At 51.8% G+C, this 22,637-nt stretch overlaps 2 protein-coding genes, 1 non-coding gene and 1 pseudogene across 6 annotated transcripts in view; 2 read left to right on the top strand and 2 right to left on the bottom strand.

Moving 5' to 3' along the window:
- The window catches only part of LOC102934537, a 1,094,240-nt pseudogene that overhangs the window by 52,842 nt on the left and 1,018,761 nt on the right, over positions 1-22,637 (top strand).
- Positions 1-22,637, bottom strand: part of LOC102933291 (zinc finger protein OZF) — a 1,218,290-nt gene that overhangs the window by 330,901 nt on the left and 864,752 nt on the right. The window lies entirely within an intron of this gene.
- On the bottom strand, positions 245-19,380 carry LOC102935645 (zinc finger protein 436). Of its 2 annotated transcripts, none has more exons than XM_043537470.1 (5): positions 19,224-19,380; positions 16,012-16,100; positions 11,846-11,972; positions 2,409-2,522; positions 245-2,071 (listed from the first exon to the last, which is right to left on the bottom strand). In XM_043537470.1, the coding sequence occupies exons 2-5, from the start codon at positions 16,051-16,053 to the stop codon at positions 612-614; spliced, it is 1,743 nt and encodes a 580-aa protein (XP_043393405.1). In that variant the 5' UTR covers positions 16,054-16,100; positions 19,224-19,380; the 3' UTR covers positions 245-611. The 2 variants fall into 2 exon arrangements, with proteins under 2 accessions (XP_043393405.1, XP_037743399.2); XM_037887471.2 differs by having other exon boundaries at positions 245-2,074; positions 19,224-19,377.
- Positions 22,068-22,139, top strand: TRNAG-UCC. The gene has a single exon. It is a non-coding gene; the product is annotated as a tRNA-Gly (tRNA).

Raw genomic sequence — 22,637 nt, 5'->3', positions numbered from 1 at the left:
TTACATTGTTTTGGTTTTGAGTGCAGACATGGAACAAAAAAAAATCTACATTTGTAAGTTGCAATTTCAAGCTAGAGATTGCACTATGTTACTTGTATTAGATGAACTGAAAAATACTATGTTTTATCATTTTTACAGTGCAGAAATCTGTAAGAAAAATACTATAAACTGAGCACTGTACACTTCGTATTGTGTTGTAGCTGCAATCAATATATTTGAAAATATAGAAAGACATCTACAAATATTTAATAAATGTCAATTGGGATTTTATTGTTTAACAGTGTGATTAAAACTGAATAATCACGTGAGTTCACTATGATTAATGGACAGCCCTAGTACTGAGTTATGAGCTTTGATTGAAGGTTTTTCCGAATTCACAACATTTATAGGATCTCTCTCCCATGTGGATTCTCCAATATCTAGTAAGGCGTACGCTGAGAGTGAAGGTTTTCCCACACTCAGAGCATTCATAGGATTTCTCACCTGTGATTATTCTGATGTTGAGCAATGTTTGAGCTTTTCACACTCATAGCATTCATGGGGGTCTCTCCCATGTGGATTCTCTCACATGTTGTAAGATCTGAGCTGTGAGTGAAGGTTTTTCCTCACTCTCAGCATTCATGGGGTCTCTCCCCTGTGTGGATTCTCTCATGTCTAGTGAGCTGTGAACCGCAATTGAAGGCTTTCCCGCACTCACCGCATTTATAGGGCCGCTCCCCGGTGTGGATTCTTTGATGTTTAATAAGGTTTGAGGTAGAAATGAAGCTTTTCCCACACTCACAGCATTCATAGGGTCTCTCACCCGTGTGAATTCTCTCATGTCTAGTAACATCTGAGCTCCTACTGAAGCTTTTCCCGCACTGAGAGCATTGAAAGGGCCTCTCCCCTGTGTGGATTCTCTCATGTGTAGTAAGATCTGAGCTGTGCGTGAAGGTTTTCCTGCACTCACAGCATTCATAAGGTCTCTCCCCCCTGTGCATTCTCTCATGTCTAGTGAGCTTTGAACTGCAACTGAAGGCTTTCCCACACTCACTGCATTTATAGGGACTTTCCCCCGTGTGGATTCTCTGATGCTGAATAAGTTTTGAGCTTGCAATGAAGGTTTTCCCACACTCATAGCATTCATAAGGTCTCTCTCCCGTATGGATTCTCTCATGTCTAGTAAGGTCTGAGCTCCTAGTGAAGGTTTTCCCACACTGAGAGCACTGAAAGGGCCTCTCCCCTGTGTGGATTCTCTCATGTGTAGTAAGATCTGACCTGAGAGCGAAGGTTTTCCCACACTCACTGCATTCATAGGGTCTCTCTCCTGTGTGGATTCTCTCATGTCTAGTGAGCTCTGAGCTGCAATTGAAGGCTTTCCCGCACTGACCACATTCATAGGGCCTCTCCCCTGTGTGGATTCTCTGATGCTGAATAAGGTTTGAGCTGGAAGTGAAGGTTTTCCCACACTCACAGCATTTATAGGGTCTCTCTCCCGTGTGCATTCTCTCATGTCTAATAAGGGATGAGCTCCTAGTGAAGCTTTTCCCGCACTGAGAGCACTGAAAGGGCCTCTCCCCCCTGTGCATTCGCTCATGCGTAGTAAGATATGAGCTGAGAGTGAAGGTTTTCCCACACTCACGGCATTCATAGGGTCTCTCTCCTGTGTGGATTATCTCATGTCGAGTGAGGTGTGAGATGCGATTGAAGGTTTTCCCGCACTCACGGCATTCATAGAGTTTCTCTCCCGTGTGGATTCTGTGATGTGCAATGAGGGCTGAGCAGTCACTGAAGTTTTCCCCACACTCAGTGCATCTATATTTTCTCTTTCCTCTGAGGATTTTTTGTTGGGCTGTGGTTTCTTTGAGGTCCTTTTGAGTTCCCCAACAGTAAATTATTTTTCCCATTTTCTCCTCTGGCTGGTTTCCCTGCTCTCTCTCTGGACTGCGCTGAATCTCACAGACTTTTCCCTGCTCATGAATCGTGGGCACTTTCTCTTTGGATCTTTGCGATAATGCTCCATGCGGTTCCACTTGCTCAGGATCTTCCTGCTGAGAATTCTGCTCCTCATTCTCACTCACCATCCCAGCACCTGCTGCAACAGAGAGAGAAACCTCAAACTGGGATGGAAAAGGGACGACCATACCAAAATAAGTGCTGGAGAGATGTCGAAAAACAGGAACTGAGTTCCCCTAAACTCTTCCCCCAAATTCTGTCTTCTCATCCCATCCAAATTCTCAGACAGAAGGGAGGAAGCTACTGCCAAGTGTCAGTTAGGGTCCGTAGGAAGCCCTGAGCTATATCTGCTGTGACGATATGACACCTGCTGGGGACAATCCTGAACTGAGAGCTCTCAAGCTCTTTGTAGGGTATCCTCAGATTTTTTGCTCAGGCACTTACCGATTCTGAGTTGGTTAAATGTTCCTCACCTGTGCAGGGACCTCTCAGGATCTCTTTTTCCTCTGAATCCTGGAGGTCTGGGACCCATGGCTCTTTCCCTTGTTCCAGCTGGGAGATCACATCAGGTTTGGAAACTGGAAACCCTGCTCAGATGAAAGAAAACAAAGGAGATCAGGTTAATTCATAATACTTTGTCATGATAATAATTATTAATTTAAAACCCAGTCCTTAGTAAACCAGTGAAATCCCAGGGCCAACTCCTCAAAGATGCAGAACACTCTGCTCAAGAGGGATTGAAATAAACACATATCTGCTAGGAACACACACAGACACACACTGTGACAGTCTGTAACCCTGTATTCACTCTTTTGCAAAATTATGATATATTTTGTACAAAGTATTCCTTGTCAGGTATCATTTGGAAACCGTTAATACGCTGAACATTTTTGTCTTGTTAAACTGTGTGTTAAAATAGAAACACTGCATACATAAAGTGTGACAGAGCTCCTTCTTCGCCTCAGTGGGTTCCGCGCTTCCTCTTAGTGGCAGGATGGGGTATTCCTCTCCCCCTCAGGATTTCCCCACTGTGACATTATTGACATGAACTGTGACCATATAGATCATTGTTGCAACCAAGGTCCTATAGTTGCACCAAATCTTGTACAAAGAAGGTCAAGTAAGGTGTCTATGAAAAGGTTGTAATTTCCTGATTATGATTATGCTATCTGTATGTGTGTATCATTTTTGTATTTGAAGTTATAAATATTGGCTATGTACTTGTATCTCACTGTTTGATTCTAAGTATCATTAGTAAAGCATTTGGTCAGCTTCTTGAGAAAGAATTCTTCAAATTAAGTGCCCAATCAAGAAACACTTAACTGACAATGGACCTTGGGAGACTCCAATCCACATCTGAGGAGCCTTCCTGGGAATGTTCAAAGTAGCATGTGAGCAATGGCTGCTGCCTGCAAACTGAGTCATGCATGGACATGTGACTTGCCATGTGACCCCAAACTCCATCTTGCTGCTGTGATTTTCCACAGTAAGAACAAAAAGATCCTTCCACATGGCAGAGGATATAAAAGGCCCTGGAAACCCCTCCATTTTGTCTTCAATCCTGCTTCTGACCTCCGGCGGAACTGTGTTTGAAACTGAAGCTCTGAACAAAGGACTGAACGACCCATCCAAGCTGGGATGTTTGTACTCCAGAAACTTGATTGGTTTAAATCAGCAGTAATCCCATTAAGCCTGAAACAAGCCTTGACTAAGAATTTTACAATTGTTGTATGTATTTGATTCCATTTAACCAATTCTAGCTATCTCTTTTTCCTTTTATGAATAAACCTTTAGATTTTAGATTCTAAAGGATTCGCAACAGCGTGATTTGTGGGCAAGATCTGACTGGTATATTGACCTGGGTCTGGGGCTTGGTCCTTTGGGATCGGGAGGACCTTTTTTCTTTTACCGGGGTATTGGTTTTTCATAACCATTCATCCACATAACAAGTGGCACTGGTGGGGATACTGGGCAACTGGAGTGTCGAAGGGAATTGCTTGTATGACTTCTGGTTAGCCAGTGGGGTGAGACCGAAGTCCTCTCTGTCTGGCTGGTTTGGTGTGCCTTAGTAGTGAAGGACCCCCAGCCTTGGGCTGTGACTGCCCTGCTCTAAGCGATTTGTCCTGAATTGATACTCTCAGTAGTGTCTCCGCATCGTTACACCCATGCCCCTGGGTTTATTGTCCACACCTTGCCTGAACAGGTGAAGCCCAGCCTTCTTGACAGGGAAAGGGGGAGGGGAGCCTCAATCTCTGGTAGCCCCTCCAGGCATGGTGACGACAGGCCAGATACCCAGTTCAGTCTCTCCCCTCTGGTGAGTTCTCTTCCCTAAAAACCTCTGGTGCCTGGAAGGGCTGTTTGCCCTGTTGGGCAGGGTTTCCCCTGCCTTTCGCCTCTGTATGTTGGGGGGGGGGTTCCCTCCTGGCGCATCTGCACCGCCAGCTCTCCAGTAGCGCACCTGCCTCCCACAGCTCCTATCACGCGCTCATATCTGGCTGGAGGGGAGGCTCTTAATGGGTTCTAGCAGGCCCCTTGATTGGCCCCATGTGTCTTAATTAACCTGGAGTAACGCCTGTTCAGTTACCAGGGGGAAAGGAACCTGCTTATCCTGGGGCTAATATACTTGCCTTCCACCACTCTCCTGTAGCCATCTGGCTTGACCCCGTCACAAAAGATATAAGATTTTACTTATATTTACATTTTATCACAGGGAAGACTTGAACCTCACATCGACAAGACATGGAGCCTGTCACCATGACTTAGCTGAAAACTGAAGATGTTTCTAGCACCAAGGACTGAATTATAAAAAGAGGTGGGGAAAACCCTTGATACGCTTTCTCTCCTACCCCTTTTCTCTCTGCTCATGACATCAACAACTCCTGAAGAACTGAACTTCGGGAGGCGGGGCCCCTAGCTGAAAGGAAACCCAGCCTGTCACAGCATATGGTGAGCAAGAGACATTTGCTGTGCATCTGTTTTAGCTTGTTAAGTTAGACGTTAGGTTTGCGTTTCATCTTCTATTTCTTTTGTAAGCAATTCTGACTTTTATGCCTCCTTACTTGTAGTCACTTAAAATCTTTTCCTTTGTAGTAAATAGGTAAAACAACTTTATTGTTTGGATTAAAGTGTATGAGAAACGCCACTTGGGATAACAAGTCTGGTGCATGTTATTTTCCATTGATGAAATGACAGACTTTCTATGACCTTGTACCGTTTAGTAATGAGCTGGAGAGTCCAAGACACACATTTGTGGGGGGAAATCTGGGACTAGAGAATGTGCCGGTATTCCCCTGTGGTGTAATTCACGAGTGGCTGAGTAGTAGCATTCAGTACTGTGTAGCTGGGAGCGAGTTACATGCTCGCCAGGAGTGGCTGTTCTCACAGCAAAGCAGTGTGAAAGGCATCCCAGGTTGGAGAACACAGCTATTCGACAGTCCAGAGTATACCCTGGGTAATGTCGCAGACACTCTTTATCAAAGAGTCTCCTAAAACACACAGAAGGTAAATGAATGTCTCAGAAAGTGAAGACTCCAGACAGTGAGCAAGTCTCCCAGGAACTGCTTCTTGCTGACAGACAGGTCCAGAGACAATAAGAGAGTCCTGGGGAGTCTGGGAACAGTCAGCATGGGCTGGTGGGGTTCTGTTCAGTAAGGAACAGGAAGGGCAGGGAGATCACTGAATGCAGGATCTCAGCAGTACTAGATCTCTGGAGAGCACATAATGCGGCATTAGGGAATCTAGTGAGTCAGGTGTAATGGGAGGTGTAATGAAAATCCCTGGGTGTGGAGAATGCTGGGAAATTAGCCACTCTAATTCAGGAGTAACACATTCTATTTCCTCTGGACAAAGAGAATGTGAAAAATAAGAATCAGGCCAGGTGACTTCAGGAATGATGGAGCCCAAGATCCAAGGTGCCTGCAGAGAAGAGAGATTGCACATGGTGATGGGGGAGCAGGACTCTCCATGTCTCAAGATGTTTCACTACCAACCTAGGCCATTGTCACACCCTGGGGGACAATCCAGACCAGTGAGGAGTTGTGTCATCTGTAATCCTGGGTGACTTTCAGTGTTCTGCTGCTGGAGCTCCCTTGTCTGGATGTTCCCAGCCAGCATTCAAGGACGCACTGAGTGTCTGTGAGATAAATAACCCTGGACCAGCAGCTCTGACTCCAGCAGCCTGCTTCTTACACCCCAGGCACATTCTGGCTTCCACCAGCCTTGAATAAACGTGGCAAGAGATAGCAACACTTGAATTTTCCCAAAACCATGTGCTCTGCAATGCCTACTTTTTCCTGGATCATTCAGAGGAATAAGAAGGATTGCTTGCTCCTCAAAAGAGACAAATGGCCAGCTCATCACTTCAACTGGAGTTGGCTATCACTTGAATTCAAAGACAGCACCGGATTCATTTAGATTAAGACTATAACAAGTTTAGTAACAAAAGCATTAAGGTGAGTTCAGGTGTAAAGGAGAAAGTCAGAAATGGTTACAAGCAAGTGAAAGTGAAAAATGCTTTCTGGAGAGTAGGACGACTTAACAAAACTAGTCTTGGTTCAAGGTAAGATTCTAACCATACTACTTTCCAGCAAGAGGGCAGACCACCCCCTTACTCAATATCTCCCCCAAAGTCCAAAGGGCTTGGCTCCTTTGTCTTCTTAAATGAAAGATAACTTGGGATTCTCCGCCTCTCTTTTGTATAGTTCAGTGAACCTTTGAAAGGGAGTTTTCTGAAGGTTCCCCTCCAAAGTAAAGGGCATTCAAGCTGTGAGGAAGGAGACCTGGAGTCTAGTGATGAATGAAGTTCAATGCTGGTTTCTTCCCCTGCTGGTGTTTGCTAAAATGGAATTTGGTCTGTTCCTGCGATAACCTCCCTTGCCGTGATGCTGAGTGGTTACATCTGCCCCTTGTTAGTTTGATGGTTTCTTTTATATAAATTGCATTCCCATTGTCTTTTAATGTCCCTTGAAAGTGCCTTCAAGGTGGCAGAACCACCTGCCTTTGCCTAGGGTGGGGTAAGTTCGACCCTGGCTGGCAGACACACTTTAAGAACATCACTTGCAACGTCTGTAATATTGAATTTGTCCTCCATACATACACCATGCAATAATATTAATGAACACGATGTCATTAGGTTTCTATTGGTATTAGGGCTGTCGATTAATCGCAGTTAACTCACACGATAAACTCAAAAATATTAATCGTGATTAAAAAACTTAATCACGATTAATCGGTTTTAATCACACTGTTAAACAATAGAATACCAATTAAAATTTAATATTTTTAAATGTTTTTCTACATTTTCAAATATATTGATTTCTATTACAACACAGATTAAAGTGTACACTACTCAAGTTTATATTTTTTATTACAAATCTTTGCACTGTAAACATGATAAAATAGTATTTTTCAATTCACTTCATATAAGAACTGTCATGCAAGCTCGTTCTTGTAAAAGTGCAATTTACAAATGTTGATTTTTTTTGTTTTAAAATAGACATTTGTAACTGCCCTCAAAACCAAAGCTTTAGAGCCTACAAGTCCACTCAGTCCTACTTGTTCAGCCAGTCTCTAAGACAAACAAGTTTGTTTACATTTACAGGAGATAATGCTGCTCACTTCTTATTTACATCACCAGAAAGTGAGAAAAGGCATTTGCATGGGACTTTTATAGCCAGCATTACAAGGTATTTACGTGCCAGATATGCTAAACATTGGTATGCCCCTTCATGCTTCGGCCACCATTCCAGAGGACGTGCTTCATGCAGATGACGCTCGTTAAAAAAATAATGTGTTAATTAAATTTGTGACTGAACTCCTTGGGGGAGACTTGTATGTCTCTGGCTCTGTTTTACCCGCATTCTGCCATTTATTTCATGTTATAGTAGTCTCAGATGATGACTCAGCGCACGTTGTTCGTTTTAAGAACACTTTTACTGCAGATTTGACAAAATGCAAAGAAGGTATCAATGTGAGATTTCTAAAGATAGCTACAGCACTCGACCCAAGGTTTAAGAATCTGAAGTGCCTTCCAAAATCTGAGAGGGACAAGGTGTGGAGCATGCTTTCAGGAGTCTTAAAAGAGCAACGCTCCGATGCGGAAACTACAGAACCTGAACCACCAAAAAAAAAAAAAAAAAATCAACCTTAGCATCTGACTCAGATAATGAAAATTAACATGTTATCGGTCTGCACTGCTTTGAATTGTTATCAACAGAACTCATCATCAGCATGGACACATGTCCCCTGGAACGGTGGTTGAGGTATGAAGGGACACATGAATCTTTAGCACATCTGGCATGTAAATATCTTGCGATGCTGGCTACAACAGTGCCATGCAAATGTCTGTTCTCACTTTCAGGTGACATTGTGAAGAAGAAGTGGGCAGCATTATCTCCTGCAAATGTAAACAAACTTGTTTGTCTGAGTGATTGCCTGAACAAGAAATAGGACGGAGTGGACTTGTAGGCTCTAAAGTTTTACATTGTTTTATTTTTGAATGGAGTTATTTTTTGTACATAATTCTACATTTGTAAGTTCAACTTCCATAGTAAAGAGATTGCACTACAGTACTTGAAAAATACTATCACTTTCGTTTTTTAAAGTGCAAATATTTGTAATGAGAAATATAAAGTGAGCACTGTACACTTTGTATTCTGTGTTGTAATAGAAATCAATAGATTTGAAAATGTAGAAAACATCCAAAAATACTTAAATAAATGGTATTCTGTTATTTTTAACAGTCTGATAAATCACGATTAACAGCCCTAATTGGTATCTTAGGCTAGATACACAGTAAAGATTACATCGGCATAAATTATGTTACTCTGGGGTGTGAGTAAACCACCTTCCTGGGCGACGTAAGTTACAGTGACGTGTTGGTGTGGACAGCGCTATGTCAGTTGGAAAGCTTCTGCCAACATAGCTACTCCTGCTCGTGGGGCCTGGAGTAATTAAGTCGATGGGAGAACTCTCTCCTGTTGGGTTAGAGTGTCACTAGTACAGCCATAGCCTGCCATGGCATCTTTTAAACACACTACAACCTCAGTGTTACAAACACCAGAGTTATGAACTGACCGGTCAACCATACGTGACATTTGGAACGGAAAGTACCCAATCAGGCAGTAAAGACCTCCCGCCCCCTCTAATTAAATAAATAAATAAATACAGAACTGTACTGTGTTAAATATAAATTACTAAAAAAAGGGGGGGACTTTTAAAAAAAGATTTGACGTGAAAAGGAAACTCTTTTTGTGCATGTTTCATTTAAATGAAGATGATTAAAAGCAGCATTTTTCTTCTGCATAATGAAGTTTCAAAGCTGTATTAAGTCGATGTTCAGTTGTAAACATTTGAAAGAAGAACGATAACGTTTTGTTCAGAGTTACAAACAACCTCCTTTCCCCAGGTGTTTGTAACTCTGAGGTTCTACTGCACAGGTTACGACTTTAGTGAGTTGGGGTGCTCTGAAAGGTTCATGCCCACTGAAACCAACTCCTTCTTATTTCTTCCAGTCCTCCATTGCACTGCAACTCCCTATAGGACCTACTCCATGGTACATCTCCTTTCCCCTGCCTCCAGACGTCCCAGCTCACAGGAACTCTTCACCCCAAACCTCCCCCCCCACCTCTCTGCTCTCCAACACCCTCCCTCCCCATGCCTGGACCCTCCCAAGGACTGGTATTTATTATTTTTATTACCGTAATGCTCATATCCCCAGCCACTGACCATCATCCCTCTGTGCTGGATGTTCTCCAGACACAGAACAAAAACACAATCCCTGCCCCACGGAGCTGACAATCTAAGAATAAGACAAGAGACAGATGGGAACAGACAGGTGGGGGAAGTGTCCCAGTTTGTACACTGAGCCAAAAGCTAATGAAGAAATTGTGAAATCTTCAAGAGAGGAAACTTACACAAAATAACAAAGAGAAGGATCCTGTTTATGAGGTAAGATCATGGCATGTGGAGGTATATTTGGCTGTACAGAGGTACACCCTGCATCCTCCAGCGTGGCGGCAAGCTGGCAGTGTGATTTGTCTCAGGAACAGAAGGTCACAGCCCAGCCTGGCTGTAAAACACTGCAAGGCCTTTGCGTGAGCATTGCTGTAGGACATACGAAAGGCTCCAGGTCTGTACGTCTAGGATCTAGACAGAGTGCTCTGATTGTACTTGATGTGTCACTGTTTTTTCCCAAGACTTCTCCTTGCTGTCACTGGAATCTCTAGACTTCATTAATTAAACTATGACTTGTTTTCTCTCTACACACATCTCAGACTACACTCAGCGGTACCGCTGTAAGTCTCCCATGTCGCCTCTCTCTGCCAACGGCAGAGCTCTCTCCTCTCGGCGAATGAAACCCCTACAGGCGGCGGTAGCTATGTCAGCGGGAGAGCGGCTCCCGCCAGCATAGCGCTGTCCACACCGCTGCTTTTGTGGGGGATACTTATGTTGGTCAGGGGTGTGTTTTTTTCACACCCGACCGACGGAAGTGTTACCGGCAAAAGTGCTAGTGTAGACATCGTCTAAGTGCTGTGTTAAGCTGGAATATCTGTGAATCGGAGTGTACCGTGAGCGTCCAACGGAACAGGGGCTGGACTCTCCAGGGAGACTCTCAGAGGGCTCAGCGGTTGGGGTATGTCTATCGCTTCCCTGCTGAGAATGTTTTGAAGTGCTGTAAAATCCACATGCAGACTCTGAGGTGGTCTGCTCTGGAAAGTTTTGCCAAGATAGCTCTGTTGTTTAGGACCACACACACACACAGCTATGCTGGCAAAAGGACGAGTGTGGACACAGTTACAGTGGCAAAACATCCACTACAAAAGATGAAGCAAACTAAATGCCTAGAAACTACTTTACTGCAGAGTTAAGGGTGCCCAGTGCTGTCTCCTGCCTTTCACCATACGGTCGGTGGCTAAACTTAAATCTCTGGAAACCAGAAAATGAACAGTAAATGTACACGCCTTCCCTGCATTGCCACCCTAACCCTGCTCCCATCCCTGCAGCTGGTAGGAGCCACTGGGAATGGTTCTCCAAGGAACTGGGGTATTCTCCATCTGTTCAGGACTTCACATCAAGACTGGATGCCTTTCTGAAAATGATTTAGTCAAACAGAAGGTGTCCAGCTCAGTACAGCAGTAACTGAAAGAAAGTCTACAGTCTGTGTGATACAGGAGATCAGCCCAGATGACGAAATCATCCCTTCTGGCCTTAAAATCTGTGAATCTACAACAGATATGAGGAAGGACTAAGAACATGCCGTTGTTTGTGTTGTGTTCTCCAGACGGGAATCCCAGCATTTATCGGCATGCCCTCCGGCTGCGTGCACTGGGCCAGGTGTAGCTGTAATCGGACGGTGAAGGGAGTAGCTGGAGCAGCTTGGCAGAGCTGGGACTGTGATATGCGGAGAGGTGCACGTGACCCCTGAGGGACCGAGTCGGCCCCATTTCAGTGCTCAGTGTTGTAGGTTCTCAGTAAAGGTGCACAAGGGGGAGTTCTTGCCACGGGGATTGCCAGCACCCTGGTGGGATACATGCTAGTGATCTGCAGGGCAAGGGAAGGCAACGACTCAGAAGAAATCCTCAAGGTGGGGGTAAGGGAGTGGGATCATTTTGTAAGTCGGAGCTGGTTTGCATGGAGTGAAGGCCGGGGTTGGAAGCTTCTGTTCACTATGCGGGACCCAAACCCCAGTTTCACCTTAAATCCAGAAGGTATTTGACCATGCGCTAAACTGCTGATGTGCTCTGATCCCGCAGTGTTGGGTAGCAGGAGAGGGCAGAGGGCTAGTGTGTGTGTCAGTGGCATGTGGGGTGATGCTGAAAATCAGGGCAGTGTAATGGTTACATTATAGAGATGATGTGAACCTTAATTAGTCACTTCCCCTTCTAAGAACCGAGGGGACAGGAACACTTACCCAGCGAGGTCACATTCTCGTAGTTCTCCTGCATGACGTCTCTGTAGAGGGCTCTCTGAGCGGGGTCCAGCAGAGCCCCCTCTTCCCTGGTGAAATACACAGCCACCTCCTCGAAGGTCACCGGCCCCTGAAAGAGCAAGAGCCCCCCACTCAGGACCTGCTGCCCCAGTCACAGCCCCACTATTCGTGGGGGAAAGGAGCCAACCAAATGAAAGCTCTGGATGGTTTGTTATCAACAGAGTCCCACCTCCACACCACTCAGAGCATCCAGGAAACACCAGGGTGAGGGGCGAAGAGAGAGCCCCTCCTCTCTCCCAGCAGATCCATCAAACACCTACTAGCCACAGACGGATACAGGAGATGCTGCCCCGAGCAGGGTCCAGGGCGAGCTCCCTGGTAGGAAGCCCAACACCCTCCTCCTTGTGAGGAGCTGGATATGAGGGGGGAGACATGTCTCCTACGCCACACCTGTGGGTGCCCCCTTCATATCTCATAGTAGCTGGTGGTTAGTCGGGTCAGGCTTCAGCACTGGGAGTCTGGTTCTTCTTCCTAACCCCAGCTAGGTGTGTTGTTTCCTGTTCCACAAATCAGGGCGTTTCCACCTCCAAACCCCACGCATCTGTGGAGTGAGACCCAGCGCAATGCTGGCCAGAAGAACTCCAGAGCTCACCTCTGGAGCCGGGCCAGGATACACGGGGCTGGTCTCAGAGCACGGACAGGACCAGCTGGTGGAGCATCAGTGTCCCCCCCATAGGGAAAGGCACCGTCCACCTCCGCAGCCGCTCAGAGAAGGGTGGACACGAAACTGTCCCCGAGGATCGTCCAAGGGAAGGGGAAACGAGACGACCCCAGGGGCGGCAGCAGTATGAGAGGTGGAGGGGAGAGAGTCGGAGAATACGACAGGGGCAGGAGCAGGACTGGGAGTGGGAACGGGATCAGGAGCAGAGGCAGAAGTGGGGTCAGTGTCCCTAGGGTACAGCACCTTTCGACTGGGTTCAGGGGCTGAGGGTACAGGGAGAGAAAGGGGGCCCTCAGTGACGCTCAGCGCCCGCAACCACGGTGTGGGGCAGGAGGGCATCTGCAATTGGGCCCCCAGCTGGGAGGAAAGGCAGCAGTCCGCCTCAAGAGGGGGTGCACCCAAGGGCTCGGGGCCCGCGCTCTCGGCACTGCCCATCGCCACAAGGGAACTGGCGGGCGCGGGCTAGGTGCTGTCTGGGGCTGGGCAGATGGACGAGCCCAGGAACACCCCAGGGTCGAGAGTGGAGGCAGTGGCCTGGGGTAGGGGAGGGAAAGGAGGCGGCAGCGTGACAAATCCGCTGCCCAGATCGAGGCCCTCTGGCAAGGGGTCGTCCTCCCGCTGGGTGACCGGGGTCAGACCCAGGGCCTCGATTTCCTGACAATTGGAGTGAAAATCTCCCCCGCCACCCCAGAGTTCTCCCCGCCAGCAACGGAGGCAACAATTGCCTCAGCGCCGAGGGGGGCACAGATGACGAGGGGGCGGGAGGGGCTCCATCCGAGGCCCCCTCAGGGAGAGACTCCAGGCGGAGGGCGGTGCCGTTCCCCACAGCATCCTCAGCTGGCTCCACCTGTGGGCCCTCTCGGGGGGTGCGACGGACGGCTCGGCAGTCGCAGCCCCCCTCGGTCTTGCGGGGGGCCTCCTCCCCCTCCGCGTCAAGGGCTGTGGTGAGCCCATGCCTTCCATTTGACGCATTCCCCTCTCTCAGCACCCAGCCCCACAGGGTGGAGGCAGAGGGCTGACTAACAGGGGCCGAGCCGGGGGGACAATGAGGGGAAGAGATATCTCCCGCTGTGGTGGGCCCTCTCCCATGCCCGGCAGCAGCCCTGCTGTCCTCTCCTCCAGGGGCCCCACCAGACTGTATCCGACGGAGGTGGGGCCCACCCACTTGTCTGGGCACCACGGGGGGTTACCCCCAGTCTCTCCGGACGTGCCCCGTCACCTGGCAGAGGTAGCACCGGGCCTCCTCCGAAGAGTAAAGCCCCTGGCAGTGGGCCCCCGGTGGGACCACAGAAAGGACCCCTCTAGCGCCTCCAGCAGGTGGACCTGGACCTGCCAGCAGAAGGTCAGGACGTGACAGAGGGCGGGGTCTTTACAGCCCGGGGGAGAAGGCTGATGAGAGAAAGGGGTTTTCCCAGGGTGGAGAGGAAGAGCAGTAGGGCGACATTGGGAAGGAAGGGTGGGAGAGAGGTAAAAACCACCCGCACCCCGAGTCTTCCAGGAGCTCAAGGGGGACATAACTCCCCCCAGCCGGCCCTTCTCCACAGCTGTGGTGACGGCCTCCAAGATGTACAGGGAGGCCAGTCGAGGCAGGGCGGGGAGGCGCGATCACCGGTGCAGGTGATCACCTGCTCCTCTGGCTGCACTGGGAAGGGGCGGGACTACAGTATCAATGGGGGGAGCAGTGAAGGGGGGGGGGAATGTAATAAATAATAAAGCGGCACAAGTGCTCCGGGAGGAACATGGCGCAGGCAGCCAGGGGGCTGAGCGAGGGGGAGCAATGGAGGGGAAGGGGAAGGGGAGCAAGACTGAAGACAGGTGCGTGTGCAGAACTCAATCTGTGCCTGCTGCTGCAGTCCAGCCACGTGCTGACCAGGGTGAAGGAAGCAGCCGTGTCGAGGGGCGCAGAGCCGGCCCAGAGGGTAGGTGGGGGTGGGGATTGGGGGGTGGCAGACGGGCTAGGGGGAGGGCTCCAGGTCCCCACCCCACAAGAGCAGTAGCTACCACCACCACAGGAGCAAACCCCCTGCACAGTGTCCTGCAGCCATCCTGCAAATCCTCCTTTTCCTCCGGCTCCAAAGCAGCAGCCAGCCAGGAGAGACCCCAGGGATGGTGGTGGGGTCCTCGCTTCCCTCCGGAGGGCAGGCCGGCAGGGCTCCCCACACAGCAGCAGCAGCCACGGAGAGCTCCAGCCAGCAGGACAACTGGCCAGCCACTGTAGTGGGGCGGAGCAGAGGGGGCTCCCTCTGACCCAGAAGTGGAGAAGCAGTACCAGAAGTTTAAAAGGCTGCACCCCTAGCTCAGTTGGAGCTGAGACAGATACATCCTGGTCGCTCCAGGCCGCCGGCTTTGCTGCCAAGCCAAGAGACACCCTGCTCCCGGAGGAACCTGGGGAGCTGCCGGGACTGCCACTGGCTGCCAACCCCGGGCAGACAGGGCAGCTGCTGTTCCAGGTACACCCCGAGGGGAGGGGAGGAAGTGGCCCGGGGCAGCCGACCCCAGTCTGGCGGTAGTGCAGCCTGAACTGCGGTCAGCGTATTGCGGCTGGACTCCCTGCTGACCCAGCGGCAGACCACTCCACCACTGTTAGGCCCTGGGCTGGGACCTGGTGGAGTCGGGTAGGCCCCAGGCCCCCCACCGCAGGGGTGGCAGCCTGCCCACCGTAGGCCAGTCTTCACCTACTGCCTGCCAAAGCTCGGGTGCTAGACTGTTCACCGCTCTGCCCTGCCTTAGGGTTGGGGCCTTGGACCAATGGTGCCCACCCTGCCTGAGGCCTGGCCCCTAAACTGCTGTCTGCTCTGCCCCTGCCTAAGGGCCCAGAGCCGACAGACTCCTGGGTGGCCCTGCTCCTGCCTGAGGACCAGAACCCACATATTGACTAAGAAAAACAGGAGGACTTGTGACACCTTAGAGACTAACAAATTTATTAGAGCATAAATATTTGTGGGCTACAGCCCACTTCATCGGATGCATAGAATGGAACATATAGTAAGAAGATATCTATATACACAAACAGAGAAGGTGGAAGTCGCCATACAAACTGTAAGAGGCTAATTAATTAAGATGAGCTATTATCAGCAGGAGGTTTTCGCCTATTAGGGTGGTCGGGACACTGACACCTGGACTGCTAATTCCCTTGAGACTAGGCAGTGATCCCGAGGACGTGGTGAGGTGGTGCGGCCTCCCTCCGACCCAGACGGAGAGGGATGATTTCACCACCACTACAGTCTGTTCCTAGAATCTAGGCCACTCATTAAACAAATCCCAGCAGGTTTGTCACACCCCGTCCTCCTCCCTTCCTCCACCCTGTGTATTTCCTGCCCCGCTCCAACCTCCAAACCAGACGGGGCAAAGCTTCCCACCTCCCGTGTATTTACTGCCCCTCTCCCTCCTGCAGGAACCCACCAGCAACCCCCCCGATAATCCCTACCTGAACTGGCTCCACTGCAGCCATTTCTCTCCCCTGTCCCATGGGAGGACGGGATCAGCTGGAGCGAAACGTGGGCGTCATTCTGCAGCCTGGCAGGACGAGAAGGGCAGTTGTGGAGGTTTAGGAACGGGCTTTAGTTCATTTCACAGCACGATTCCCCCAGGCCCTTTCCCTGCAGACAGACAGCCTAGATTCTGCCATGCTGGGAAAATGCTTGTTCTCTTTATCACAGTGTAGACCGGGCCCCTCCTTCCAGGCAAAGCCCACACAGTTTTAAGCCCCCCCCACAGTAACAAAGTCTCTGAACAGAATGCTAGAAAAGAGCAGAACCAAAGGAGTCACTTTGGAAGAGTCCTTCTGACACTGACCCCATGGCAGCCACACCCCAGCAGGAGGAATGTGGAGTCAGGAACTGGGTTTTCCTCACTCTGATCCTCATCTTGTTCACAGCAAAGTGACACTGCCCAGGGTTGCTGCAATACATGTGTCTGGGCAGATCAGAGATCTGGATAACTCTCTCCCCACTCATTTCTCCCACTGCCCCTTTCAGTCACATTCTTCTTTCCCCTTCTACCTCCTTTCCCATGTCCCCTCTCCCTGCCCCTGTGGCTCGGAAAGTCCCATCCCTGGGATGTTTGCTCTCCCATGGCTAGATTTTTTTCCTGGAAATCACTAACAGGAGGAGAAACAAGGAGAAGCTATTTGATATGAAAGTGACTCTACATACTCCCCAGCGCTTTCCCTGCGGGTCTCACACTTTTCTGGAGTTTCTAGCTCAAAATTAACTATGAACAGAGCCTAGGGCTGCCCTCAAGGGCTAGTACCAGCTGGAGAAAGTCAATTCCCAGCAAGGGAGAGCGCGCGCTCGCACTCACACACACCCCCGCAGCTGCTAAGGCGGGGTCCCAGATCACAATGGAGGCTGCAGCCTCTGACCCAGGAAGCTGAATCCTAATATCCAGGGCAGAAAGTTTGAGCCGCCTTCCCTCTTTTAGCAACAACCAGAGCTCTGTGGTAAGAGCAGCAAATGAAACCACCTCCCCAGAGGGACAGTTGTTCATGTCACTCCTTGTCTTTCCTTGCAGTGACTCCGGATTAACACTCGTCCCAATGACACCAGAAGCACAGTTCAGAAAGGATGAGGCCAGAACCCTTTTCAACAGATCACCGTGTGCGAGTGCTCACCCCCTTCCCACCTCCCTCAACCCCCAGATCTAGGACAAGGACTCAGGGCAAGCGTTTTCCCTACAGAACCTGCCCACGAAAGCTTCTACCCAAATAAATCTGTTAGTCTCTAAGGTGCCACAAGTACTCCTGGTCTTTTTGCGGATACAAACTAACATGGCTGCTACTCTGAAACCTGAAGTTCCTGCAGTTTTCCGGAGGGGAGAGATGCAAAAATCTGTTGGTGGTTTCACCTCACCGTGTTTGATAAGTGGATAGAAAGTTACCACCCCCACCACCCCCCCGGCCAGTTGCACAGGCAGAGGGAGCCCGGGGGGACGCTTCTTTAACAGAATGGAGGGGGCCAAAATATTGAAGACACATCCATGCCCTGTCACTTGCAAATAATGGCCACCGTGGATCCACCCCAGAGGTGGCTGCATCTTAGCACTGCGGGAAGCCACCCCTCACGGAGACCCTTTGTCATGGGGTTTGGGATACTTCTGGACCCACGCTGCACTCAGAGGGACCTCCTCATCCCGTGCCAGCTGGAGAAAAGAAAAGGGTCCAGCCAACTCTCCTGTCACCAGCTGGCAACCACCAATCCCCCAAACAGGGGGAGGCCCCTGGCTGCGATGTCTATTGAATATGTGGCTGGTCTCTTTCATCGGCAAACCTTTTAACAGAGATAACGGGGGGAACAAACGATTCTTAAAGGAGAGGGGAAAGATGATCCTTGTGCAATTTACCCCTCTGACAGTCCAGGATTTTTAATTGATGTTTGATAATGACCTAGAAAGAGGCAAAACCTGAGAGGAGAGACCCGCGCTCAGAAATGACCGAGAAAAGGGCAGAAGCATGAGGAAGGTGGCTCCAGTTTTGTGAAGGACAGACGAGTGGGACATCGGCGGGGTTGTGTGTCCGGGGTGGAGAGGACGTAAAAAATCGGTGGTTCCCCCTCAACACTGGATCAAGGCAGAGTGAGAGAAAGGGGCGACACGGGCACAGATTTGAGCCCCCCCGGTTCAGCAATCTGAGAGAAGGGGTAAATCGGAGATTTGGTGAGTGGTGGATCATTAGCCAGTAACCGATTAATGAGCGACAGTGACGATGTCATTAGAGATCATTAGTAACAGTGAACCAGAGAGAAGGGGGGAGTGTGTGTGGGGGGTCTCGGAGTATTTTACATCCACCTGCCAGAAGTTGCGGAGAAAAGCGGGTCCCGAGCCAGGGAGCTGATCGCAGGAGGGGAGCGTGGGATTAGGGGTGCAAACTGGGGGGGAGGGGGTAGTGTGAAGGGGGGGGCGGGAAGGTCCCTGGCCCAGGGAAGGGGGCAGCCAGTGGGGGAGGGGCGGGTGACGGGGGCGGGTCTGGGGGCAGCCAGTGGGGGAGGGGCGGGTGACGGGGTGGGAGGTCTGGGGGCAGCCAGTGGGGGAGGGGCGGGTGACGGGGTGGGAGGTCTGGGGGCAGCCAGTGGGGGAGGGGCGGGTGACGGGGGCGGGTCTGGGGGCAGCCAGTGGGGGAGGGGCGGGTGACGGGGTGGGAGGTCTGGGGGCAGCCAGTGGGGGAGGGGCAGGTGACCGGGGGGGCGGGTCTGGGGGCAGCCAGTGGGGGAGGGGCGGGTGACCGGGGGGGGGGGGGGGGGAAGGGTCTGGGGGCAGCCAGTGGGGGAGGGGCGGGTGACCGGGGGGGGGCGGGTCTGGGGGCAGCCAGTGGGGGAGGGGCGGGTGACCGGGGGGCGGGTCTGGGGGCAGCCAGTGGGGGAGGGGCGGGTGACGGGGGCGGGTCTGGGGGCAGCCAGTGGGGGAGGGGCGGGTGACGGCGGGGGCGGGTCTGGGGGCGGCCAATGAGGGAGGGGCGGATGACCGGGGGGGGCGGGTCTGGGGGCGGCCAGTGGGGGAGGGGCGGGTGACGGGGGGGGGTCTGGGGACGGCCAATGGGGGAGGGGTGACCGGGGGGGGGGGCACAGACAGGGACCGGATCCAATTAGCTCCCCCCCCACTGACCGCCCCTCCCCCACGCCGGACTGACGCGGCTCCGGCTCTTACCGGCTTCCCGGGGGCCTCAGCAGAACGGGCCAGGGCGGGGGGAGGCGCGAGGCGCGCAGCACAGGCCGGAAGTGACGCACCCGCCGAGCGCGGCGCGAGGCGGGTCCGTTAGGGCGGTTGGAGCCCCCAGCGCGCCGCGCGCAGGGGGCGGAGCCCGGAGCGGCCCCACGCCCCGCCCCCCTCCACGGCTGGCTGGGGGGGGCGGGGCTACAGCCCAGGCGGCCCCAGAGCGCGGGGGGCTCTGGGGGTTGTTAACCCTGTCCTGCCCCACACTGGCCTCCGCTTCCCCCCGCCCCCCTCAGCGCGGTGCCCCGAGGGTGCCGGAGACACGGCGGGCGGGAGGCGGGCGCTGCGCATGCGCGGGCGCACCGAGTATGCGCAGTCCCCTCGGCTGAAGCCACTGCCCTTCCCCCTGCCCGTCCCCCTGCCCGTCCTTGCCCTGGGGCTGGGGAGAGGGGGTCTGGGGGGCACAGTCAGGGCTGGGGCGGGGCGAGGCGCTGGCAGAGGGTAAAACCCGGCCCAGGCGGGGGGGGGGCAGTCACCGTGGTGGGGCTGAGCCCCCCCATGTTGGCAATAATGGGGGGGGCAGAGGGGCTTTTTTATTTCCCCTCCCCCAGACGGCACCTCTCAGCCCGGGCTGCCCAGGGCGGGTGCTTCAAGGCCCGAGCTGCCCCCTGGCCAGTCACCGACCGGGGGGGGGGCTGCAGGGACTGGATTCAGGGAAATATTTTGCATTACCCCCCCCCCCCCCGAAACAAAGACTCCCGGATCAGGGCGTCTGGCTGCGTAAAGTCTCCGCGCGGTTCCCAGATTTGTTCTTCTCGGCTGCCGGGAGTCCCCGAATCCCTCTTAGGCCGTCAGCCCTCGTGCAGCTGCACGTCAGGGCGCCGCTTCCTTTGCATCTTTATCAACAAGAACTGGCTGAAGTCCAGGAACGCCGCCCTGAACCCCGCAGTTCTGTTCCTGACTTTAAGCGAAACGATGTTAAGCGAATCCAATGTCCCCATAAGAATTCGTGTAAATGGGGGGTTTAGGTTCCAGGGACGTTTTTTTCGCCAGACAACAGACATTTGTCACGGCGTCCCCGAGCGATGCTCTGGACCTGCTCCCTACGAAGCCGGGCAGGACTCTGGGGGAGTCTCCTCTCGGGGAGCAGCCTGTCTGCAGGACACACAGCTCCCCCGGCTCCACCTTCCTGGGTCTGACCTCGGAGCATTCAGCCTCCTCTGCCCCTCCCTGCGCTTCCCACAGCGAGTCCGCTCAGGCGGGGTCCTCGGGAAGCCAGAGGGTCCTGCCCCCCAACGTCCCAAGTCAGACGGGACTCTCAGCCAGCCAGGAAAACAGAAGGTTTATTAGACGACAGGAACATGGTCTAACACAGAGCTTGTAGGTGCAGAGAACAGGACCCCTCAGCTGGGTCCATTTTGGGGGGCAGTGAGCCAGACAACCCCGTCTGCCCTTCACTCCATGTCCCCAGCCAGCCCCAAACTGAAACTCCCTCCAGCCCTTCCTCCTCTGGGCTTTGTTCCTTTCCCGGGCCAGGAGGTCACCGGATTCCTTTGTTCTCCAACCCTTTAGCTCTCACCTTGCAGGGGGAAGGGCCCAGGCCATAAGGTGCCAGGAAACAGGGTGTCGGCCATTCTCTGTGTCCAGACCCCTGCCCACACCTGCCCTCCAGGGCTCTGCAACGATCATACACCCTTCTCTCACCCCCTAGATACTTAAGAACTGCCTAGGGGAAACTGAGACACCCCCACACTATTCAGAGGAAACATTAAGAACAGTCCCACTTCGTCACAACATTATATAAATATGCAGTATAAGTTTTAAATAATTTTAGACAAACTAATACTGTACTCTCCAATGATGATTGTGAAGCTTGGTTGAGGCAGGGCATAGTGGGGTTGGGGCGCAGGGGCTTGCCCGCTCCCCAGCTGGAACACCGGGTGGGCAGAATAGGGCAAGCTCCCGACCCCACTCTCTGGCAGGAGTGCCGGGTGGGCGGGTGGAGTGGGGCGAACCAAACAACCTTATAATGGAACGTTGCACAACTTTAAACAAGTTACTATAAGTATTTGCTAGTTTTCGCAATGACATCTGTGTTTCTAGCATTGCACTTGCGAAGTTTTTTGGCATTTTTAATTCTAACTTTTTCTTCGTATTTTCAGAGCAGAAGTTTATTCTGCTGGATCATCTGACTCCCAGCCTGGCTGAACTTCTGGGCTGGTCTCAGAACTTTTTCTTCATTCAGTCCACCAACGGTGATTGCCTTTTGCAACTGCTCTGTTGCCTCTCAATCCAGCCCTTAGTGTTTTTCCACATGCCATTGCTTGTGTGTAGAACTGGATTCGCAAATATTCAGTACAGGCCATATGCTCTCTCATGTCACGTCCTTCTGAAAGGCAAACATCTATTGTCATTTTTGCTGAACATCAGAACTGCCGTAGCGGGTCAGACCAATAGTCCATCTGGTCCAGTATCCTGTCTTCCGACAGCGGCCAGTGCCGGGTGCTTTGGAGGGAATGAACACAATAGACAATCACTGAGTGAACCATCCCATCATCCCCTCCCAGCATGTGGCAGTCAGAGGTTTAGGGACACCCAGAGCATGGGCTGCACCCCTGGTTATCTCAGCTAATACCTGATGCCTCTGTGTGATGGCAGCCACATTTTGACCCTGTAATAAACAGATTGGAACTGCTTCTGCCAGGAAAAATGTCAGGACAGCCTAGATGGCCCTCAGGCGGGGAAATAGGAAATCCAAAATACTTTGCTCTCATTTCTACCTACCAGAGACTAAAATACACCTGCCTGGAGACGAACCCATCTGACTCATCTTTAGAGGCATTGGTGGTATAGTGGTGAGCATAGCTGCCTTCCAAGCAGTTGACCCAGGTTCGATTCCCGGCCAATGCAGGGATGTGATGTTTTGGGGGGAGGGATCGCTCAGCGGTTTGAGCATTGGCCTGCTAAACCCAGGGTTGTGAGTTCCATCCTTGAGGGGGCCATTTGGGGCAAAAATTGGGGATTGGTCCTGCTTTGAGCAGGGGGTTGGACGAGATGACCTCCTGAGGTCCCTTCCAGCCCTGATAGTCTATGATTCTATATTCTATGATACCCTACAGACGTCAAAATCTCTTTCTGAGCCAGCCCTTTCATTTCCAGTGAGATATTACCCCAGGAGCTGGCTGGCATCTACCCTCCCTTTGATCAGAAACCTCCCTCGGTCAAGGCCAGAGGACAAGTGCCTTGCTGTCCGCGCCTGCCTGCCGAGTTGATGGTCAGGGATGGCTCCAGCATCGAAGTATATTGAAGGCGAACCCGAAGGAAACTAAAGATCTTTCACCTGTCCCGCGCCCCACGACAATGAATCCAACCCACAGGTCACAGGATGCTCCATGGTGAGCACAGTGA

Source organism: Chelonia mydas, chromosome 28 (genome assembly GCF_015237465.2).
Source record: "Chelonia mydas isolate rCheMyd1 chromosome 28, rCheMyd1.pri.v2, whole genome shotgun sequence".
NCBI lineage: Eukaryota > Metazoa > Chordata > Testudines > Cheloniidae > Chelonia > Chelonia mydas.
The sequence above is the reverse complement of the archived record's forward strand: the minus strand, read 5'-3'. Positions and strand labels throughout refer to the sequence as shown.